We start from the raw sequence: 23,194 nt of genomic DNA, 5'->3' as shown, positions 1-23,194 counted from the left end.
GGTAGATTGCAAAAATTCTTCCCATTCTGTTGGTGGCTGGTTCACTCTAATGATTGTTTCTTTTGCTGTGTAGAAGCTCTGGAGTTTGATTAGGTCTCATTTGTCTATTTTGGCTTTTGGTATTTTAGACATGAAGTCCTTGCCTATGCCTATGTCCTAAATGGTTTTGCCTAGATTTTCTTCTAGGGTTTTTATGGTGTTACGTCTTATGTTTAAGTCTTTAATCCATCCGGAGTTAATTTTAGTGTAAAGTATCAGGAAAGGATCCCGTTTCTGCTTTCTGCACATGGCTAGCCAGTTTTCCCAACACCATTTATTAAACAGGGAATCCTTTCCCCATTGCTTGTTTTTGTTAGGTTTGTCAAAGATCAGATGGTTGTAGATGTGTGGTATTGCCTCCAAGGCCTCTGTTCTGTTCCATTGGTCTATATCTCTGCTTCGGTACCAGTACCATGCTTTGATTACTGTAGCCTTGTAGTATAGTTTGAAGTCAGATAGCATGATGCCTCCAGCTTTGCTCTTTTTGCTTAGAACTGACTTGGCTTTGCAGGGTCTCTTTTGGTTCCATATGAAGTTTAAGGTGTTTTTTTCCAGTTCTGTGAAGAGGCTGTCATAGGTAGCTTGATGGGGATAGCATTGAATTTGTGAATTACTTTGGGCAGTATGGACATTTTCACAATATTGATCCTTCCTAACCAGAAGCATGGAATGTTTTTCCATCTGTTTGTGTCCTCTCCTATTTCCTTGAGCAGTGGTTCATAGTTCTCCTTGAAGAGGTCCTTTACATCCTTTGTTAGTTGTATTCCTAGGTATTTGATTCTCTTTGTAGCAATTGTGAATGACAGTTCATTCTTGATTTGGCTCTCTGTTTGTTATTGGTGTATAGGAATGCTTGTGATTTCTGCACATTGATTTTGTAACCTGAGACTTTGCTGAAGAATCTTATCAGTAAGGAGATTTTGGGCTGAGACAATGGGGTCTTCTAAACATACAATCACGTCGTCTACAAATGGAGACAATATGACTTCCTCCTTTCCTATTTGAATATCATTTATTTCTTTTTCTTGCCTGATTGCTCTGGCTAGAACTTCCAATACTCTACTGAATAGGAGTGGTGAGAGAGGGCATCCTTGTCTAGTGCTAGATTTAAAAAAGAATGCTTCCAGTTTTGCCCATTCAGTATGATATTGGCTGTGGGTTTGTCATAAATAGCTTTTATTATTTTGAGATATGTTCCGCCGATACCTAGTTTATTCAGAGTTTTAACATTAAGGACTGTTGAATTTCGTTGAAGGCCTTCTCTGCACCTATTGAGATGATCATGTGGTTTCTGTCTTCGGTTCTGTTTATGTGGTGAATTATGTTTATAGATTTGAGTATGTTGAACCAGACTTGCATCCCTGGGATGAAGCCTACTTGATCATGGTGGATAAACTTTTTGATGTGCTGTTACAATCAGTTTACCAGTATTTTATTGAAGATTTTTGCTTCTATGTTCATCATGGATATTGGCCTGAAGTTTTCTTTTTGTGCTAAGTCTCTGCCAGGTTTTGGTATCAGGATGATGTTGGTCTCATAAGATAATTTGGGAAGGATTCCTTCTTTTTGGATTGTTTGCAATAATTTCAGAAGAAGTGGTACTAGCTCCTCTTTGTATGTCTAGTAGAATTCAGCTGTGAACCCATCTGGACCTGGGCTTTTTTTTTTGTTGGTAGGCTATTAATTGCTACCTCAACTTTAGACCTTGTTATTGGTCTATTCAGGGTTTTGACTTCTTCCTGGTTTAGGCCTGGAGGGTGCAAGTGTCCATGAATTTATCCATTTCTTCTAGGTTTACTGGTTTATGTGCACAGAGTTGTTTGCAGTAATCTCTGATGGTAGTTTGTATTTCTGTGGAATTGGTGGTAATATCCCCCTTTATTGTTTTTTGTTGCATCTATTTGATTCTTCTCTCTTTTTTTTTTATTCATCTGGCTAGTGGTCCATCTATTTTGTCAATCTTTTCAAAAAACTAGCTCCTGGATTTATTAATCTTTGAAGGTTTTTTTTTGTGTCTCTATCTCTTTCAGTTATGCTCTAATCTTAGTTATTTCTTGTCTTCTGCTAGCTTTTGAGTTTTTTGATCTTGCTCCTCTAGCTCTTTCAATTTTGATGACAGGGTGTCGATTTTAGATCTTTCCTTGATTCTCATGTGGGCATTTATTGCTATAAATTTTCCTCTAGATACTGCTTTAAATGTGTCCCAGAGATTCTGGTATGTTGTGTCTTCATTCTTGTTGGTTTTGAAGATCTTTATTTCTGCCTTCATTTCATTGTTTATCCAGTCCACATTCAAGAGCCAATTGTTTGGTTTCCATGAAGTTGTGCAGTTCTGAGTTAGTTTCTTAATCCTGAGTTCTAATTTGATTGCACTGTGGTCTGAAAGACTGTTATGATTTCCCTTCTTTTCCATTTGCTGAGGAGTGACTTACTTCCAATTATGTGGTCAGTTTTAGAGGTGTGATGTGGTGCTGAGAAGAATGTATATTCTACGGATTTGGGGTAGAGAGTTCAGTAAATGTCTGTTAGATTTGCTTGGTCCAGATCTGAGTTCAAGTCCTGGATATCCTTATTAATTTTCTGTCTCGTTGATCTGTCTAATATTGACACTAGAGTGTTAAAGTCTACCATTATTATTGTGTAGGGAGTCTAAGTCTCTTTGTAGGCCATTAATAACATGCTTTATGTATCTAGCTGCTCCTGTATTGGGTGCGTGTATATTTAGGCTCATTAGCTCTTCTTGTGGCATTGATCCTTTTTACCATTATGTAATGCCCTTCTTTGTCTCTTTTGATCTTTGTTGGTTTAAAGTCTATTTTATCAGAGACTAGGATTGCAACTCCTGCTTTTTTTTTTTCCTCTCCATTTGCTTGGTAAATCTTCCTCCATCCCTTTATTTTAAGCCTATGTGTATCCTTGCACATGAGATGGGTTTCCTGGATACAGCACACCAATGGTTTTTGACTTTTTATTCAATTTGCCAGTCTTTGTATTTTGATTGGGGCCTTTAGCCCATTTACATTTAAGGTTAATATTGTTATGTGTGAATTTGATACTACCATTTTGATCCTAGCTGGCTGTTTTGCCCATTAGTTGATGCAGTTTCTTCATTGCTTCAATGCTCTTTGCCATTTGGTACGTTTTTGGAGTAGCTGTTACTGGTTGTTCCTTTCTATGTTTAGTGCTTCTTTCAGATCTCTTGTAAGGCAGGCCTGGTGATGATGAAATCTCTGAGCAATTGCTCGTTCATAAAGGATTTTATTTCTCTATCGCTTACGAAGCTTAGTTTGGCTGGATCTGAAATTCTAGGTTGAAAGTTCTTTTCTTTAAGGATGTTGACTATTGGCCCCTACTCTTTTCTGGCTTGTAGGGTTTCTGCCGAGAGATCTGCTGAGTCTGATGGGCTTCCCTTTGTGGGTAACCTGACCTTTCTCTCTGCCTGCCCATAGCATTTTTTCCTTCATTTCAACCCTGGTGAATCTGATGATTATGTGCCTTGGGGTTGCTCTTCTTGAGGAATATCTTTGTGGTGTTCTCTGATTTCCTGGACTTGAATGTTGGCCTGCCTTGCTAAGTTGGGGAAGTTCTCCTGGATAATATCCTGAAGAGTGTTTTCCAGCTTGGATTCACTCACTCCATCACATTCAGGTACACCTATCAAACGTAGATTAGGTCTTTTCACATAATCCCATATTTCTTTTTTTTTTTTTAATTTTTTATTGGATTATAGGTTTTGGGGTACATGAGCAGAGCATGCAAGACAGTTGCGTAGGTACACACATGGCAGTGTGCTTTGCTTTTCTTCTCCCCTTCACCCACATTTGGCATTTCTCCCCAGGCTATCCCTCCCCACCTCCCCCTCCCACTGGCCCTCCCCTTTTCCCCCCAATAGACCCCAGTGTTTAGTACTCCCCTCCCTGTGTCCATGTGTTCTCATTTTTCATCACCCACCTATGAGTGAGAATATGCGGTGTTTCATTTTCTGTTCTTGTGTCAGTTTGCTGAGGATGATGTTTTCCAGATTCATCCATGTCCCTACAAATGTCACGAACTCATCATTTCTGATTGCTGCATAATATTCCATGGTGTATATGTGCCACATTTTTCCAATCCAGTCTATTATCAATGGGCATTTGGGTTGATTCCAGGTCTTTGCTATTGTAAACAGTGCTGCAATGAACATTCGTGTACATGTGTCCTTATAGTAGAACGATTTATAGTCTTTTGGATATATACCCAGTAATGGGATTGCTGGGTCAAATGGAATTTCTATTTCTAAGGCCTTGAGGAATCGCCACACTGTCTTCCACAATGGTTGAACTAATTTACACTCCCACCAACAGTGTAAAAGTGTTCCTTTTTCTCCACATCCTCTCCAGCATCTGTTGTCTCCAGATTTTTTAATGATCGCCATTCTAACTGGCGTGAGATGGTATCTCAATGTGGTTTTGATTTGCATCTCTCTGATGACCAGTGACGATGAGCATTTTTTCATATGATTGTTGGCCTCATATATGTCTTCTTTCGTAAAGTATCTGTTCATATCCTTTGCCCACTTTTGAATGGGCTTGTTTGTTTTTTTCCTGTAAATCTGCTTGAGTTGTTTGTAAATTCTGGATATCAGCCCTTTGTCAGATGGGTAGACTGCGAAAATTTTTTCCCATTCTGTTGGTTGCCGATCAACTCTAGTGACTGTTTCTTTTGCTGTGCAGAAGCTGTGGAGTTTCATTAGGTCCCATTTGTCTATTTTGGCTTTTGTTGCCAATGCTCTTGGTGTTTTGTTCATGAAGTCCTTGCCTACTCCTATGTCCTGGATAGTTTTGCCTAGATTTCCTTCTAGGGTTTTTATGGTGCCAGGTCTTATGTTTAAGTCTTTAATCCATCTGGAGTTAATTTTAGTGTAAGGTGTCAGGAAGGGGTCCAGTTTCTGCTTTCTGCACATGGCTAGCCAGTTTTCCCAACACCATTTGTTAAACATGGAATCCTTGCCCCATTGCTTGTTTTTGTCAGGTTTATCAAAGATTGTATAGTTGTATGTATGTTGTGTTGCCTCCGGTGCCTCTGTTTTGTTCCATTGGTCTATATCTCTGTTTTGGTACCAGTACCATGCTGTTTTGATTACTGTAGCCTTGTAGTCTAGTTTGAAATCCGGTAGTGTGATGCCCCCCGCTGTGTTCTTTTTGCTTAGAATTGACTTGGCTATGCGGGCTCTCTTTTGGTTCCATATGAAGTTCATGGTGGTTTTTTCCAGTTCTGTGAAGAAAGTCAATGGTAGCTTGATGGGGATAGCGTTGATTCTGTAAATTACTTTGGGCAGTATAGCCATTTTCACGATATTAATTCTTCCTAACCATGAACATGGAATGTTTCTCCATCTGTTTGTGTCCTCTCTGATTTCGTTGAGCAGTGGTTTGTAGTTCTCCTTGAAGAGGTCCCTTACGTTCCTTGTGAGTTGTATTCCAAGGTATTTTATTCTTTTTGTAGCAATTGCGAATGGCAGTTCGCTCTTGATTTGGCTTTCTTTAAGTCTGTTATTGGTGTAGACAAATGCTTGTGATTTTTGCACATTGATTTTATATCCTGAGACTTTGCTGAAGTTGTTTATCAGTTTCAGGAGTTTTTGGGCTGAGGCGATGGGGTCTTCTAGGTATACTATCATGTCGTCTGCAAATAGAGACAATTTGGCTTCCACCTTTCCTATTTGAATACCCTTTATTTCTTTTTCTTGCCTGATTGCTCTGGCTAGAACTTCCAGTACTATATTGAATAGGAGTGGTGAGAGAGGGCATCCTTGTCTAGTACCAGATTTCAAAGGGAATGCTTCCAGTTTTTGCCCATTCAGTATGATATTGGCTGTTGGTTTGTCATAAATAGCTTTTATTACTTTGAGATACGTTCCATCGATACCGAGTTTATTGAGGGTTTTTAGCATAAAGGGCTGTTGAATTTTGTCAAATGCCTTCTCTGCGTCAATTGAGATAATCATGTGGTTTTTGTTTTTGGTTCTGTTTATGTGGTGAATTATGTTGATAGACTTGCGTATGTTGAACCAGCCTTGCATCCCTGGGATGAATCCTACTTGATCATGATGAATAAGTTTTTTGATTTGCTGTTGCAATCGGCTTGCCAATATTTTATTGAAGATTTTTGCATCTATGTTCATCATGGATATTGGCCTGAAGTTTTCTTTTCTCGTTGGGTCTCTGCCGGGTTTTGGTATCAGGATGATGTTGGTCTCATAAAATGATTTGGGAAGGATTCCCTCTTTTTGGATTGTTTGAAATAGTTTTAGAAGGAATGGTACCAGCTCCTCCTTGTGTGTCTGGTAGAATTCGGCTGTGAACCCATCTGGACCTGGGCTTTTTTTGTGAGGTACGCTCTTAATTGCTGCCTCGACTTCTGCCCTTGTTATTGGTCTATTCATAGTTTCAGCTTCCTCCTGGTTTAGGCTTGGGAGGACACAGGAGTCCAGGAATTTATCCATTTCTTCCAGGTTTACTAGTTTATGTGCATAGAGTTGTTTGTAATATTCTCTGATGATGGTTTGAATTTCTGTGGAATCTGTGGTGATTTCCCCTTTATCATTTTTTATTGCATCTATTTGGTTGTTCTCTCTTTTATTTTTAATCAATCTGGCTAGTGGTCTGTCTATTTTGTTGATCTTTTCAAAAAACCAGTTCTTGGATTTATTGATTTTTTGAAGGGTTTTTCGTGTCTCAATCTCCTTCAGCTCAGCTCTGATCTTAGTAATTTCTTGTCTTCTGCTGGGTTTTGAGTTTTTTTGATCTTGCTCCTCTAGCTCTTTCAATTTTGACGATAGGGTGTCAATTTTGGATCTCTCCATTCTCCTCATATGGGCACTTATTGCTATATACTTTCCTCTAGAGACTGCTTTAAATGTGTCCCAGAGGTTCTGGCACGTTGTGTCTTCATTCTCATTGGTTTTGAAGAACTTCTTTATTTCTGCCTTCATTTCGTTGTTTACCCAGTCAACATTCAAGAGCCAGTTGTTCAGTTTCCATGAAGCTGTGCGGTTCTGGGTCGGTTTCTGAATTCTGAGTTCTAACTTGATTGCACTATGGTCTGAGAGGCTGTTTGTTATGATTTCAGTTGTTTTGCATTTGTTGAGCAGTGCTTTACTTCCAATTATGTGGTCAATTTTAGAGTAGGTGTGATGTGGTGCTGAGAAGAATGTGTATTCTGTGGATTTGGGGTGGAGAGTTCTGTAAATGTCCACCAGGTTTGCTTGCTCCAGGTCTGAGTTCAAGCCCTGGGTATCCTTGTTGATTTTCTGTCTGGTTGATCTGTCTAGTATTGACAGTGGAGTGTTAAAGTCTCCCACTATTATTGTGTGGGAGTCTAAGTCCTTCTGTAAGTCATTAAGAACTTGCCTTATGTATCTGGGTGCTCCTGTGTTGGGTCCATATATGTTTAGGATCGTTAGCTCTTCTTGTTGTATTGATCCTTTTACCATTATGTAATGGCCTTCTTTGTCTCTTTTGATCTTTGTTGCTTTAAAGTCTATTTTATCAGAGATGAGAATTGCAACTCCTGCTTTTTTTTGCTCTCCATTTGCTTGGTAAATCTTCCTCCATCCCTTTATTTTGAGCCTTTGTGTATCCTTGCATGTGAGATGGGTTTCCTGGATACAGCACACTGATGGGTTTTGGATTTTTATCCAATTTGCCAGTCTGTGTCTTTTGATTGGTGCATTTAGTCCATTTACATTTAGGGTTAATATTGTTATGTGTGAATTTGATACTGCCATTTTGATTCTAAGTGGCTGTTTTGCCTGTTAGTTGTTGTAGATTCTTCATTATGTTGAAGCTCTTTAGCATTCAGTGTGATTTTGGAATGGCTGGTACTGATTGATCCTTTCTATGTGTAGTGCCTCTTTTAGGAGCTCTTGTAAAGCAGGCCTGGTGGTGACAAAATCTCTGAGTACTTGCTTGTTCGCAAAGGATTTTATTTTTCCTTCACTTCTGAAGCTCAGTTTGGCTGGATATGAAATTCTGGGTTGAAAGTTCTTTTCTTTAAGAATATTGAATATTGGCCCCCACTCTCTTCTGGCTTGTAGTGTTTCTGCCGAGAGATCTGCTGTGAGTCTGATGGGCTTCCCTTTGTGGGTGACCTGACCTTTCTCTCTGGCTGCCCTTAGTATTCTCTCCTTTATTTCAACCCTGTTGAATCTGACGATTATGTGCCTTGGGGTTGCTCTTCTTGCGGAATATCTTTGTGGTGTTCTCTGTATTTCCTGCAATTGAGTGTTGGCTTGTCTTGCTAGGTGGGGGAAATTTTCCTGGATGATGCCCTGAAGAGTATTTTCCAGCTGGGATTCATTCTCTTCGTCCCCTTCTGGTACACCTATCAAACGTAGGTTAGGTCTTTTCACATAGTCCCACATTTCTTGGAGACTTTGTTCATTCCTTTTTGCGCTTTTTTCTCTGATCTTGGTTTCTCGTTTCATTTCATTGAGTTGGTCTTCGACTTCTGATATTCTTTCTTCTGCTTGGTCAATTCGGCTATTGAAACTTGCGTTTGCTTCGCGAAGTTCTCGTATTGTGTTTTTCAGCTCCTTTAATTCATTCATATTCCTCTCTAAGGTATCCATTCTTGTTATCATTTCCTCGAATCTTTTTTCAAATCTTTTTTCAAGGTTCTTAGTTTCTTTGCATTGATTTAATACATGATCTTTTAGCTCACAAAAGTTTCTCATTATCCATCTTCTGAAGTCTAATTCCGTCATTTCGTCACAGTCATTCTCCGTCCAGCTTTGTTCCCTTGCTGGTGAGGAGTTTTGGTCCTTTCTAGGAGGCGATGTGTTCTGGTTTCGGGTGTTTTCCTCCTTTTTGCGCTGGTTTCTTCCCATCTTTGTGGATTTGTCCTCTGGTCGTCTGCGTAGTTGCTGACTTTTCGTTTGGGTCTCTGAGTGGACACCCAGAATGTTGATGATGAAGTATTTCTGTTGCTTGGTTTTCCTTCTACCAGTCTAGCCCCTTCGCTGTATGACTGTTGAGGTCCGCTCCAGACCCTGCTTGTCTGGGGTGCACCTCTAGTAGCCGTGGCACAGCAAGGGATGCTACCAGTTTCTTTTTCTGCTCTCTTTGTCCCAGGATGATGCCTGCCTAATGACAGTCTTTTGCATATAGAGGGGTCAGGGAGCTGCTTGAGGAGACAGTTTGTACTTTATAGGAGTTTAATTGCTGAGCTGTGCACTCTGTTGTTCATTTAGGGCTGTTAGGCTGCTATACATAATCCCATATTTCTTGGAGGCTTTGTTCATTTCTTTTTACTCTTTTTTCTCTAATCTTGCCTTCTCATTTTATTTCATTGAGTTGATCTTCAATCTCTGTTATCCTTTCTTCTGCTTGGTCGATTGGGCTATTGAAACTTGTATATGCCTCACGAAGTTCTCGTGTGGTGTTTTTCAGCTCCATCAAGTCATTTATGTTCTCTAAGCTGTTTATTCTCGTTAGCGTTTTGTCTAACATTTTTTCAAGATTCTTAGTTTCTTTGCATTGGGTTAAAACATGTTCTTTTAGCTCAAATAAGTTTATTATTACCTACTTTCTGAAGCCTGTTTCTGTCAATTCATCAGACTCATTCTCCATCCAGCTTTGTTCCCTTGCTGGTGAGCAGTTGTGATCCGTTGGAGGAGGAGAGGGGTTCTGATTTTGGATATTTTCATCTTTTTTTGTGCTTGTTTCTTCCCATCTTTGTGGATTTATCTACCTGTGGTCTTTGTAGTTGGTGACTTTTAGATGGGGGTCTCTGAGTGGACATCCTTTTTGTTGATGATGAAGTTATTTCTTTCTGTTTTTTAGTTTTCCTTCTAACAGGCCCCTCTGCTGTAGGACTGCTGGAAGTCCACTCCAGACCCTGTTTGCCTGAGGATCACCTGTGGTGGCCTCTGCATTCTCACTGAGAACTGCACTCCAGAGCTGTTCCTATTTGGCCATCTTGAAGAACAGTCACAGCTGTGCTTTTTAACATATGCATTGTCTACAGCTGGTCTCATACTACAATGGCAGAGTTGATTGGCTGTGACAGAGGCCATTTTGCCACAAGTTAGTTTCAAAATGAAAAGGTCTGACAACCTTTGGTGTATGTATAAAAGCTGATTGACTCAAATCTCAATTTTAAATGTTCATAAGCTACCCCAATTGGAAAAGACAGTTCACCAAAGAAGATATACAGGCAGCAAATAAGCCCAAACAGGATGTTCAACATTATTAGTCCTTAGAGTAATGCACATTAAAACCATAATGATATGAATACATATCCATTATAATGGCTGAAATTTAAAAATTAAAAAAACAGCAATAATAAGATCTTGAGATGCTACAGAACAAGAAATGTGATATACCTCTGGTTGGAATGGAAAATCAATTCAAATACCTTGGGAAACAATTCAGCAGTTTCTTAATAAAGAAATACAAAGGGACAGGAAAAGACTTTGATGGATTATCAACATGTTAACTCTCTTGATTATGGTGATGGTTTCTCATATCTATACAATTGTACATTTTATATATGTGCAGTCTATAGTGTGTCAGTTATACCTCACTGAAACTATCGACTGCTGGAACAATCATCTAAGACACTGGGTGGGACACAGAGAAAGAGAAGGGTAAAAACGATGCAGGATAAAGCTAGACGATTCAGATCTCTAACCTTATAGCAATGAGTAGAAGAAGCTGAGTTATAAGCAAAGGAATAACATGATCAGATCCAAATATTTAAAAACATATAGTTATGATTGCAGAGTAGACCATGGTTTTAGGAGATAGGGTATTAGGGAAAAGAGTTCTATGATTCCTAAGATTCCTGTAGCATTCCAGGTGGACAAAAATGGTAACCTGACATTGGGGGAAGGCACAGGAGAGAAACAGAGCCAACAAAAAGACTGGGAGTGCCATTCACACCGAGAAAAGTACAGTGGAGTTATCATAGCTCTTTGGTGTACAGTATACATTTGTTCTCTTTTTATTTTAACACTGAGCATATTTCTGAGATGAGCTTCACTATCATGCATCAGTTCTCAGCAATGTATACACACATTACTGCAGGACACATTAAAAGGCCTTGCATTTATGCAATGGTCCTACCTTTACACTTCATTCTAAGTTGTTCAATCTGCAACAAAATATTCTTATAGGAAGAGTCAGACAACTCGCATTGTGAGTCTGTTTCAGATGGTTGCATTGAGTCAGCAAAGTCAGCCTCAAAATGTATTTGGTTTTTGACCTATAAGATAAATAATACTGTTTCACAATGTCCTAGAAAGATTTATCACATATGCTAAATGTACAGAAGTAGTATTTCTCCATTGTGTTCTTTTTTTTGTATGAGCAAAAACACAGGTACTTCTTAAAGAAACAGACTGTTCTTAGAAGATACAGTAATCAATGGCTGTTTTTTTCATCACTTTTTCTAAGCAAACAGCTTTATAACAAAACATTCTTTTTTTCCACCTTACCTTTTAGAATGTTTTTTTAAAATAATATTTTAGATCATTTACTTTTTTTACAATACCTGGTTCTTTTCAGTAGATGTTTTACTTTCAGCCCTGAAAAAGAAACAATTCCTATTAGAAAAATAGCAAAGACGTAAAATATAAAGAATATCTAATACTATTGTTTTATCATATAAAATATCTGCATTTGTATTACTTCTGCTATTCATCAAGTGCACAGGCAATTTTTTTTACAGGTAATGCAAAATACAGTAATTTTCTACAATGAACATTAAATTATAAACATAAACATTGACATTAAGGAATAAAGAAATCTACTACTACCCCAAATAATTAAATTTAGGTCCAGCTTTCTGAGATCAAAACCAAAATAAAAAAACATGTTACCTGCATTATGTAATAAAAAGATATACATCAAGTTCTTCTCATTGTTGTCCTTTTCAATAAAAACAGTGTTTACAGGCCCTAAAACCTATTTGGAAAATATTACTCACATTCTTTTTTTTTTTTTTTGAGACGGAGTTTTGCTCTTGTTACCCAGGCTGGAGTGCAATGGCACAATCTTGGCTCGCCGCAACCTCCGCCTCCTAGGTTCAGGCAATTCTCCTGCCCCAGCCTCCCGAGTAGCTGGGATTACAGGCATGTGCCACCGTGCCCAGCTAATTTTTTGTATTTTTAGTAGAGATGGGGTTTCACCATGTTGACCAGGATGATCTCAATCTCTTGACCTCGTGATCCACCCACCTTGGCCTCCCAAAGTGCTGGGATTACAGGTGTGAGCCACCGCGCCCAGCCTACTCACATTCTTATATAAGGGAAATCCCTTTTTTAATGATGATATTAGTTAGCTTTTTCTGGACTTACTATGCAGGTACTATGCATCATGCATCATTCTAAGCACTGTCCATGTATCAAACTCATATAATCCTTTTAACAGTGTGAGGTTGGTAACACTATGAGGTTGGTAACGTATTAGGTATTTTATAAAGAAAGAAAATAGGCACAGAAAGACCCCATGACTCTCCTCAGCCGATACAGTTGGCCAGTAGCAGACCCAGCACTCAAACCCAAGAATTCCACCTCAAAAACATGTGTTTCATGAGATGCTGTGAAGGTAAGCTTTATTTTCATTTTCAAGTGTTTTAAAGAGATATAACAGCAAATTAATCCACACTGTCATTCCATTTCTAACTATAAATAATAATTTCAGAATTTTGCAATTTCTTCTGATAAACTATACAGAGGCAAGTTTGGAAGCCTACGTTCAAAAACTAAAAATCATTTTTAATGAAATTCATCAACAGGCATTCCTTCATGTATTCACCCATTTATTTGCACATTTAACAAATAAATACTAATTAAGCACACAATACATCCTGATGGCAATGCTGGTCCAGGGAAACATGGTGTTTTGATACTTTAGAACTTTAGAATCCATTGTGGGTCAACTTGATTAAAATTTTTTTAAACTCAGAAGTAATAATCTGTGATAGACTGTCAACAATTAGTTTTTCTAAAGTACTTGAACAAAAACCTCCCCTTCTCCCCAGAATCTAAACAACTCTAAAGTTGATACGCCTGGCATTTTAGAGTACCTTAGTAAATCATACCTATTCATCAAGGGATGTTTAAATTCTGTTAGTATGGCCCAAGTGTTCGCATGTTTATTATTTCACAATTAAAAAAAATCTGTACATAACAGTTTGAATTTTAGTTCACATTTACATGCTCAGTTAGACTAATGTTACATTTCTGAAGCAATGCTGAAGGAACAACTCTTACCATAAAACTCTACATGAATAAACATTTTAAGGACAATTAGTTGCTAAAAGCCTATAAAAGATAATGAGTCGAGCTTTCAAGCACTGAGACATGCAAACAAAACTAAATCTCATAAACATGTGCTTCTTTCCTGATCATTGCCAGCATCATACAAACACACTCTAAAAGCTTCTATTTTAAAATAAAAAAGAAAGAAAAGTCCCTGAATTCCATATTCTTCTTCAGTTATCACCCGTTTCTCTACTCTCTTTCCCAGTAAACATTTCCCCAAGGGGTGTCTATGCTTATCCATGATAGTCAGGGTTCCACAGCAATTATTTATTGAAACTGCTCCTTGTCAAAGTCACCAACCCTCAGAATAATCGGTCTTTCAGCGTTGATAGTTGAGTATCCTCTAGCTTTGGCAGTCTACACTATTCCATTTCCAGAAAAAGTAACCACTGCAAATGTTCCTTCTCAGAGAAATAAAGAACATTTAAATTTCACCTCCTTTCATCCTCATCTACTTCACTTAAACCACTGTCATCATCTACTTGCAGCAGACCATGAGTTACTAAATTAGCCTTCTCAAACATTGGTGTAATCACATTATTGTGAGGTCCATTTTTTATTTTCATTTTTCTTTACTTCCTTCATATGTAATACAGAACCACAACTTTAAAAAAATCTGGCCAGGTGCAGTGGCTCATGCCTATAATCCCAGCACTTTGGGAGGTCGAGGCAAGTAGATCATGAGGTCAGGAGATCGAGACCATCCTAGCCATGGTGAAACCCTGTATCCACTAAAATACAAAATCATTAGCCAGGCATGGTGGCATGCACCTCTGGTCCCAGCTACTCAGGAGGCTGAGGCAGGGGAATCACTCAAATCCAGGAGATGGAGGCTGCAGTGAGCCGAGATTGGGCCACTGCACTCCAGCCTGGCAAAAGAGCAAGACTCTGTCTCAAAAAAAAAAAAAAAAATCTATAAAAAGCCAATGTTTTATAATAATTTTGATAACAAATAAAAAACAATAAAATTCCAACTCTTCCCTATCTCAATTCATTAATTTAAAAAAACAGTTATGAATTACCAACATATAAAAATATATATATTTCCTGCCTCAGAAAACAAGTAATACACAATTATGATACAATGTGTTGTTTAAGAGGTGATATATAAAAAATTATATTTTAGCACAAGAAAGGCTTTACAGAAGAGGCAAAATAGGAGCTCACCAGGGAAAAATAGAGAAAACGACTCCACTCAGAGAACAGAATGAGAGCACGAAGATTAGTCCCATGGAGTCTAGGTGATTCCTAGGAACTTGAAAGGAAGAGTGTAAAACACAAGGAAACTAAGAATGGAAAATGAATGCTACATCAGACAGCTGGAGCATACAGACAATGACTCTTAGACATGAAACTCATAATTAGATCTGTTCTATGTTTTGGGTTTTGTTTTTAAATAGAATAATATTTAAACAGTTTAAACAAGGTTTTAAAAATAACAGGCACAAATTACATTAAAGAAATCAGAAAAATGTCTTGGGAAGAAAAAAATCTTACTGTTAAAATTCCTAAATGTCAGTGTATACAGTTCAAAAATAGCAATATTTTTGTTAGTTACAGAAGTTTGTTTGAAAATAATTTGGTAAATTTTCTATATGTTTAGTCTAGTTTTTTTTTTTTTTTTTGAGACGGAGTTTTGCTCTTGTTACCCAGGCTGGAGTGCAATGGCATGATTTTGGCTCACTGCAACCTCTGCGTCTTGGGTTCAGGCAATTCTCTTGCCTCAGCCTGCCGAGTAGCTGGGACCACAGGCACACGCCACCATGCCCAGCTAATTTTTGTATTTATAGTAGAGATGGGGTTTCACCAGGATGGTCTCGATCTCTTGACCTCGTGATCCACCCACCTCGGCCTCCACCTGCCTCGGCCTCCCAAAGTGCTGGGATTACAGGCGTGAGCCACCGTGCCCGGCCCATAGCCTAGTTTTTAAATCTTAACACAGAAAGCTGAATTTGCCAGCTGAAAATTATAATGCCTTTTTTTTTTAATGAAGTAAACACATAGCATCACTGCCATTGCATGGAACAGAAAGTGAACAACAACAACAAAATAGATTAAGGAATAAAAAAAAGTATCACTATCATATAGCTATACACATTAACAAAGAGACAAACATTTACCACTGAAGATTATGTTAGGAGTTTAGCAGAAGCCTCTGAAAATACCAAAAACTGAAACAAAACTAATAATTGCTGTTTGTTTTTAACTATGTAGAGAACTCTGGTTAAAACTAATCAAAAAAAAAAAAGAGACAGTAATCTTGCTGAGACCAATTATTAAACAATTCCTCTTGACCCATAGTCCAAATTAATTACATAGTTCTGGAATATGAAATCACTTTCATTTTGGACATAGTTGATGGAAGGCAACTTTTAAACAGAAAACTGCAGTTTAAAGTTGCCTCAGCCTTAGGAAAGAACTGACCCGAAGCACGGTAGTAACAAGCAACCACCCACAGCCAGTTCTAAATACAGTCAATCAATCAACCAGTATCAATGTGGGCCACTTGCTTCTGAAAGACAGGCGATCAAACACAAACTTACTCCAATCCACAAGCCTGGGAGTGCTGACCAACCCACAGCAGCCTCCCTCACATAGCCATGTTTCTCCAGACTCTCTTATGCCCTGAGAGTCTGCCAATCCTTCAAGTCCACTCCTCCCAATACCCTATGTAAGAGCCACAGCTGCTCAGAGTGCCTGATCAGCACAGCTCTCTGGTACAAAGCAATACATTCCGACTTGGTCTTTTAACTTCAAATACTGAAGGTTCCTAATTGCTTGGAAACAATTTTTAAGTCCATTAAATTTACCACCCTTATATTTTTTTCTTTATAAATTACCAGTGAAGTTTGTAATTCCTTTGATTCATTTTATCATAAGTAAAACTATCATGATTATGACTAAAACAGTAAATACTGAGTAAACATAATATTAAGCTTTAGTCTCTAAATGGAAAACTATTAATATAAAGAATGCAGCCTATTACAAAGAGCTAAAAAAAAATCCAAAAAGGAATATAATTGCCAAGCAAAAGTGTTAGAATGAACCCATGTCAAACCTTTCTTCATTTCTTTTTTTTTTGAGACAGACTCTCACTCTGTCACCAGGCGCCAGGCTGGAGTGCAGTGGCACGACCTCAGCTCACTGCAATCTCCGCCTCCTGGGTTCAAGCAATTCTCCTGCCCCAGCCTCCCTAGTAGCCGGGACTACAGGCACGTGCTACCACGCCCAGCTAATTTTTTTTGTATTTTTAGTAGAAGACGGGGTTTCACCATGTTGACCAGGATGGTCTCGATCTCTTGACCTCGTGATCCACCTGCCTCAGCCTCCCAAAGTTCTGGGATTACAAGCATGAGCCACTGTGCTCGGTCTTTCTTTCTTTTCTTTTCTTTTTTCTTTTTTTTTTTTTTTTACATGAGAATCAGTCTAATGTTTTTAAAATACACCAAAGGGTAAACTTCACTTGCTCATTTAGTAAGTATTTGTTGAGTAGCTACTTACTGCATGCTAGGCCCTTTTCTAGGCACACAGGATATGGTAGAGAACAACAAAAATCCTACTCATGAGTGAAATAAACACACAATGACAGTAGATAGATTCGGCAAATATATAATGTTAGAGGGAAAAACTGAAGCAGGAAAATGAAATGTTTACAGGTTTGAGAGGAGGAGTGGTGGGAATTTTAGGATGGCCAGAAAAGTCCTGACTGGGAAAGGGGCTTTTAAGTAGAGAACTGAAGGAGTGGAAAGAGAAAGCCAGGAGGCTATCTGAGGAAAAGGCATCCCAGACACAGGGAACTGCCTGGTACAGAGGTATGCCTGGAGTGTTTAAGCAAGAGTGATATATAAGAAAGAGCAAGACGTTCAGCATGGCTGAAGCAGAGCAAAGGGAGTAAGAAACAGAAATTTAAGTTGAGAGAGGGGCATTAGGAGGAACCCTGACACATACTCAGAGTGAAAGGGGAGCAATCAGATGGGTCTGAGGAGCGGAATGACATCATCTGACTTATGTTTTAAAGACAGCCACTGAGTTAACGATTGATGAAAAGAAGATTCTTTTAAGAAAACAGAAAGACCAATTAACAGTCTATTACTTGCATCTACACAGCAGATGGTGGTGACTTGGACATGGAAGATACAACTGGCTCCTGGATATATTCTTCAGGTACTCCTGACAAGATCTGCTGACAGATTAGACATGAGGTGTCAGAGAGAGAGGTGAGTCAAGGATGACGCTTTAGTTTCTAGCAGAGCAACTGCAAGAGTGCCATGAATGCAAGTAGGAAAGACTATGTGAGGGGCAGGTATGAGAAAGAACACTGGTACCCCAATATTGGACCTGGTAAGATTGTGATACCCAACAGTTTGTGATCAACCAAACAGAGATGCCAGGTTAGTACAGAAGTCTGGAATTAAGGAGAGAGATCGAGGCAGGAGACACGCATTTGGAAATCATTAGCACACTCAAGGTGGTAAGCCACGAGAAAGAAGATTGAGGACTGAGCCCCGGGACACATCAATGTGTAAAATGTGGGATATGAGAAGAAACCAAAACAGATTATGACAGATGGACTAGAAAGGCAGGAAGAAACGCCAGGTGAGTAAGGAAGATCCTGAAAGCCAAGTGAAGACACTGCTATGGAGGAGAGAGAGGTTTCCACCAGGTCCAATATCGCTGACAGGTTAAATAAAATGAGGTCTAAGAAACAATGTCTAGATTTGCTGAAGTGCAAATCAGTGGTAAACTGAGAACAACAATCCTGGAAGAGCGGTGGGAGTGAAAATTACTGGTGTCAGCTCAAGAGTGAATGGACAGGAAATCTAAATCCATGAGTATAAACCATTCCTTTAAGACCAACATACCTAGGGACATGATGTAGATGACCTTATTTTCTTTTTGTTTAGCTGTATTTTTCAATTCTTATATTACTATATAGTATATTTTTACCCTTTAAAAGTTTTTAAAATTATGTCTATATGGTATTTTTGCAATGCCAGATCAAGGTATTGAATAAAAAATTCATGAAGTTGTAGAACCAAAAGATTGAACTTTTCTAGATTACATAAGCTGATGATCATTGTGCTCATGCTTATACATAAAGATCCAGGAAGACTAAAAGTTTCAGAAGAAGCATTTCTTGCTTGATAAAAATCCAACTCTAGAATATGTTATACTCATCAAATATACAAAAACAATAGTCAAAATACAGAATTCTATTAACAGGAATAAAAGGGGACAAATGCAGAAAATAGTCTTATTTTGTAAACCAAATTTGTTGAAATTATATGAAGCCACTGTTGAAAAATATGGTGTGCTACCTACTGAAATATATTATCTTTTAAAAGCAAGGATAATGGCATGCATGTAGGGCACCTTTAAAAAGAGGATTCACTGCATAAGAGCACCTTGGTTTTAGCACAAGGGTCAGCAAATTGGCGCTTGTGGGCCAAATCCAGACCGCTGCCCGTTTCACGAGGAAATTTCCTTGAAACACACTCACTTTATAATCCACAAAGCCTGCAATATTTACTAACTGGCTCTTTACAAAAAGGGCTGTCTAACTCTTGGTTCAGTACATCTAAGATCCTCTGATGTATTTTAGCAAGTTTTACCCGATATACTGAAACACTTATGTGGAATATGAATCCCCTTGTGCAATCCCTTAGCAATATACAGATTAATTTGAGGGTCTGGTATTTCAGCACCCACACACTGAGAAAAAAAAACAAAAATTTAATAACTAGCAGTTCTGTTGCTAACAAGGTACGGTGTCAGTGTAGCATGTAGCTAGCTTCCTGTTGTAACTGAGCAGGTATTACGAGAATTTCAACAAAACTGGCTTAAGATGTGTCACCAAACTAAATGCTTTAAATACACTTTGTGAAATAATCAGGACACTCTAGATCTAAGAACTTCATTTATTAAAATGACTGCATACTACATGATTTTCCAGCTATGACAATTGTACTATTTCCTTATTGCTAAGGATTTAGCCTATCTCCAACTTTTTGATATTAAAATGCTATAATAAATATCTTTATACATAAGTACATATGGAACACATATAAGTAACCTTAACGTACATATGTCATACTTACGACATATTTACCCATTAGCCTGTCGTATATTATATACTACATGTAATAAATGTCCTTAATGCATATGTGTATGTGTTTACACAAGTAATATTTTCCTCTGGGCTCTCATCCCAAAGGTGAAGCCGTTAAACGAGTGACATGTTTGAAATTTTGATGCATGCTACTAAACTACCCTGCAAAAAGGATTTGCCAATTTCATTTAACAACTGTGTATGAAAATGCCTTTTTCCTCATATTTGCCAATGCTTCCTATTTTTATAAATAAAAATATGATTGGAAAACATGGCATCTCATTGTTAATTTTCATTTTTCTGATAACTGAAAAAGGCTAATATCCTAGTAAAAGTATAAAATTTGTTCAGCATGAATATTAGCCAAAATTAGAATTCATGTCCTAGCACATAATTGTCTTTTTAATGGAGTTTTGCTTTTGTTGCCCAGGCTGGAGTGCAATGGCGCAATCTTGGCTCACTGCAACCTCCACCTTCTGGGTTCAAGTGATTCTCCTGCCTCAGCCTCCCGAATAGCTGGGATTGCAGGTATATACCACCACACTCAGCTAATTTTGTATTTTTATTTGAGATGGGGTTTCTCTGTGTTGGTCAGGCTGGTCTCGAACTCCCAACCTCAGGTGATTTGCCCGCCTCAGCCTCCCAAAATGCTGGGATTCCAGGCCTGAGCCACCATTCCCACCCAATTGTCTCCTGTTAAGTGTTGCTATAGGCTTACCTGTCATGCACTTCATTCTCCTTCCTAGGAAACTGCTGATTAAGTCCATTATCATCACTGCCAGCAGCGGCACCGTCAGGTAGGCTTCCGGATAACTCCGTGTCATCACTTGTGTGCTGCTTCATTTCTTCTTCGACCTTGAGTGAAAGTTTGATGTTAAGGATGATTGCTATTACTTTATTCAATACAAAGAATTTTGTTCTGTTTTCATTGATTTCATCACTTGACTCAGTTTACTTATCACAATTTTAGTCATTAAAATACTTTGTGCTTACTTTATCATATCTAAAACTATAATAGAATTATAATTATTATAATTGTATCATTAACCGTTTTGTAAAGTCAGCTTTATTTCTGTTTCTATCAATGAGACAGAATTTTCCAAAATTTCAACAAGTGCCCTTCTTAATTTTGTGCTTTTATTCCCAACCACACTTCACTATGTATTATGAATTTTTACCTCATTTGACTGGCACAAAGACATAAATAAGAAGACAAAGACACAAAGCATGTCTTTTCTTCTGTCTTCACCACCTGGCTTCAACATTAACAGCCAGACTGAGAGGATGTGACACTGTGGGGCTTCAGGAACAGAAAGGAAGCTTTCTCTTTTCTGCACTAAGCTATTCTTTTCCGCCATTAACTTTTGTCATTTTTTTTTTCATTTGAATCCTGGGATGCCAAAGCTCACTGAAATACAAGTCTGCCTCAATACAAAAAGCAGAGTGAAACTGCTAAGCTGCCAGTGTGGAATTATGGAAATGAGATGCTTCCCAAATTTCACATTCAATAGCCATAAAAGTTTGTAGCTGGAGGATATACAGGATAAGACTCTACTTGAGCAGCCAGCCCGGCTGCCCGCATCAGTCCTCAGCAACCCGCCAGAGGCGCCCAGCATGAGTGAGATTGCGCACATCCAGACCCGCCAGTGCGGCAACCAGATCGGGGCCAAGTTCTGGGAAGTCATCAGTGATGAGCATGGCATAGACCCCAGTGGCAACTATGTGGGCGACTCTGACTTGCAGCTGGAGTGGATCAGCGTCTACTACAATGAGGCATCTTCTCACAAATATGTGCCTCGGGCCATCCTGGTGGACCTGGAGCCTGGAACCATGGACAGCGCCTGCCCTGGAGCCTTCGGACATCTTTTCAGGCCTGACAACTTCATCTTCGGTCAGAGTGGGGCCGGCAACAACTGGGCCAAGGGCCACTACACGGAGGGTGCGGAGCTGGTGGATTCGGCCCTAGACGTCGTGCGGAAGGAGTGTGAAAACTGCGACTGCCTGCAGGGCTTCCAGCTGACCAACTCGCTTGGCGGGGGCATAGGCTCTGGCATGGGCACGCTGCTCATCAGCAAGGTACACCAGGAGTACCCCGACCGCATCATGAACACCTTCAGCGTGGTGCCCTAGTCCAAAGTGTCCGACACAGTGGTGGAGCCTTACAACGCCACGCTGCCCATCCACCAGCTGGTGGAGAACACGGATGAGACCTACTGCATCGACAACAAGACGCTCTACGACGTCGGCTTCCGCACCCTCAAGCTGGCCACGCCCACCTACGGGGACTTCAATCACCTGGTGTCGGCCACCATGAGCTGGGTGACCACCTCGCTGCGCTTCCCAGGGCAGCTCAACGCCGATCTGTGCAAGCTGGCGGTGAACATGGTGCCCTTCCCCCGCCTGCACTTCTTCATGCCCAACTTTGCGCCCCTACGGCCCAGGGCAGCCAGTAGTACCAGGCCCTGACCGTGTCCGAGCTCACCCAGCAGATATTTGACGCCAAGAACATGATAGCCGCCTGCTACCCACGCCATGGCCGCTACCTGACCGTGGCCACTGTGTTCCGGGGCCGCATGTCCATGAAGGAGGTGGACGAGCAGATGCTGGCCATCCAGAGCAAGAACAGCAGCTACTTCGTGGAGTGGATCCCCAACAATGTGTGCGACATCCCACCCCACGGCCTCAAGATGTCCTCCACCTTCATTGGCAACAGCACTGCCATCCAGGAGCTGTTCAAGCTCATCTTTGAGCAGTTCACAGCCATGTTCCAGCGCAAGGCCTTCCTGCACTGGTACACGGGCGGGGGCATGGACGAGATGGAGTTCACTGAGGCCGAGAGCAACATGAACGACCTGGTGTCCGAGTACCAGCAGTACTAGGACTCCACGGCCGAGGAGGAGGGCGAGAGGTATGAAGACTAGGACGAGGAGTCAGAGGCCCAGGGCCCGAAGTGAAGGTGCTTGCAGCTGGCATGAGGGGCAGGTGGCGGCCAGGGCCAATGCCAGCAGTACCTGACCCCCAGAGCCATCTTGCTGCCACCCCTGCTATCCCCCCACCCTCAGGCTCCCGTGCCGCCTTCTGCAGTATTTACAGCCTCCTCCTCCCCACCCAGGCCACCTGTGTGCTGCTCCTGTCTGTTTTATTGCAGCTCCTGGCCTGATGTTTTACGGTTTTGTTTATTACTGGTTTGTGTTTATATTTTTGGGGATACTTAATAAATCTATTGCTGTCAGATACAAAAAAAAAAAAAGAATCTACTTTAGCCCACTATCTATTGATAACTGGAACAAAGCCAAAAAAGATTTGGGCTATCTTAAATTATTAAAGCAAAGAAAACAGTATTAAACCAGAAATTTAGATTTAATTTAAATGTTTACACACCTGCGTCTGCTTATTTTCACATCCGTTAAGTCTTTCTTCCTCTTCCTCTGATGGCAGCTCCAAGTCTTGTTCTTCTACGAAATCCAAATGTTTAGTTAAACTACTTAGAAGTTAGATAAAAGAGAGTCTTTACAAAAATGGATTTTAAATTACATTTCATTTTATTTCATAAATTGAGAGTTTAAATGAAGCTTGATCTTTAGTGGAATACTTCCTTCTTTAAGAAATATTTCCAATTCTCCAACACTTCAACAAACCTTTTTGTGGGAGACACTAGATGCCACCAGGTTAAAGAAATACAATCATGTCGAAGATTCACTAACAGGTTCATCCACCGAACGTCAATGAACAAAGCC

At 39.7% G+C, this 23,194-nt stretch overlaps 1 protein-coding gene and 1 pseudogene across 5 annotated transcripts in view; one reads left to right on the top strand and one right to left on the bottom strand.

The window, feature by feature from the left end:
• The window catches only part of LOC128932085 (POTE ankyrin domain family member A-like), a 112,235-nt gene that overhangs the window by 55,997 nt on the left and 33,044 nt on the right, over positions 1–23,194 (bottom strand). For all 5 annotated transcript variants that reach the window (XM_078375503.1, XM_078375501.1, XM_078375504.1 and 2 more), the window contains exons 7-11: positions 22,839–22,912; positions 20,176–20,312; positions 17,442–17,531; positions 11,575–11,608; positions 11,148–11,286 (exon numbers count right to left, since the gene is read on the bottom strand). In XM_078375503.1, the coding sequence (XP_078231629.1) occupies positions 11,148–11,286; positions 11,575–11,608; positions 17,442–17,531; positions 20,176–20,312; positions 22,839–22,912 (474 nt within the window). The remainder of the gene's footprint in view (positions 1–11,147; positions 11,287–11,574; positions 11,609–17,441; positions 17,532–20,175; positions 20,313–22,838; positions 22,913–23,194) is intronic.
• On the top strand, positions 21,057–22,534 carry LOC100403848 (tubulin beta-3 chain pseudogene; annotated as a pseudogene).

Source organism: Callithrix jacchus, chromosome 5, assembly GCF_049354715.1.
Source record: "Callithrix jacchus isolate 240 chromosome 5, calJac240_pri, whole genome shotgun sequence".
Classification (NCBI taxonomy): domain Eukaryota; kingdom Metazoa; phylum Chordata; class Mammalia; order Primates; family Cebidae; genus Callithrix; species Callithrix jacchus.
The sequence above is the reverse complement of the archived record's forward strand: the minus strand, read 5'-3'. Positions and strand labels throughout refer to the sequence as shown.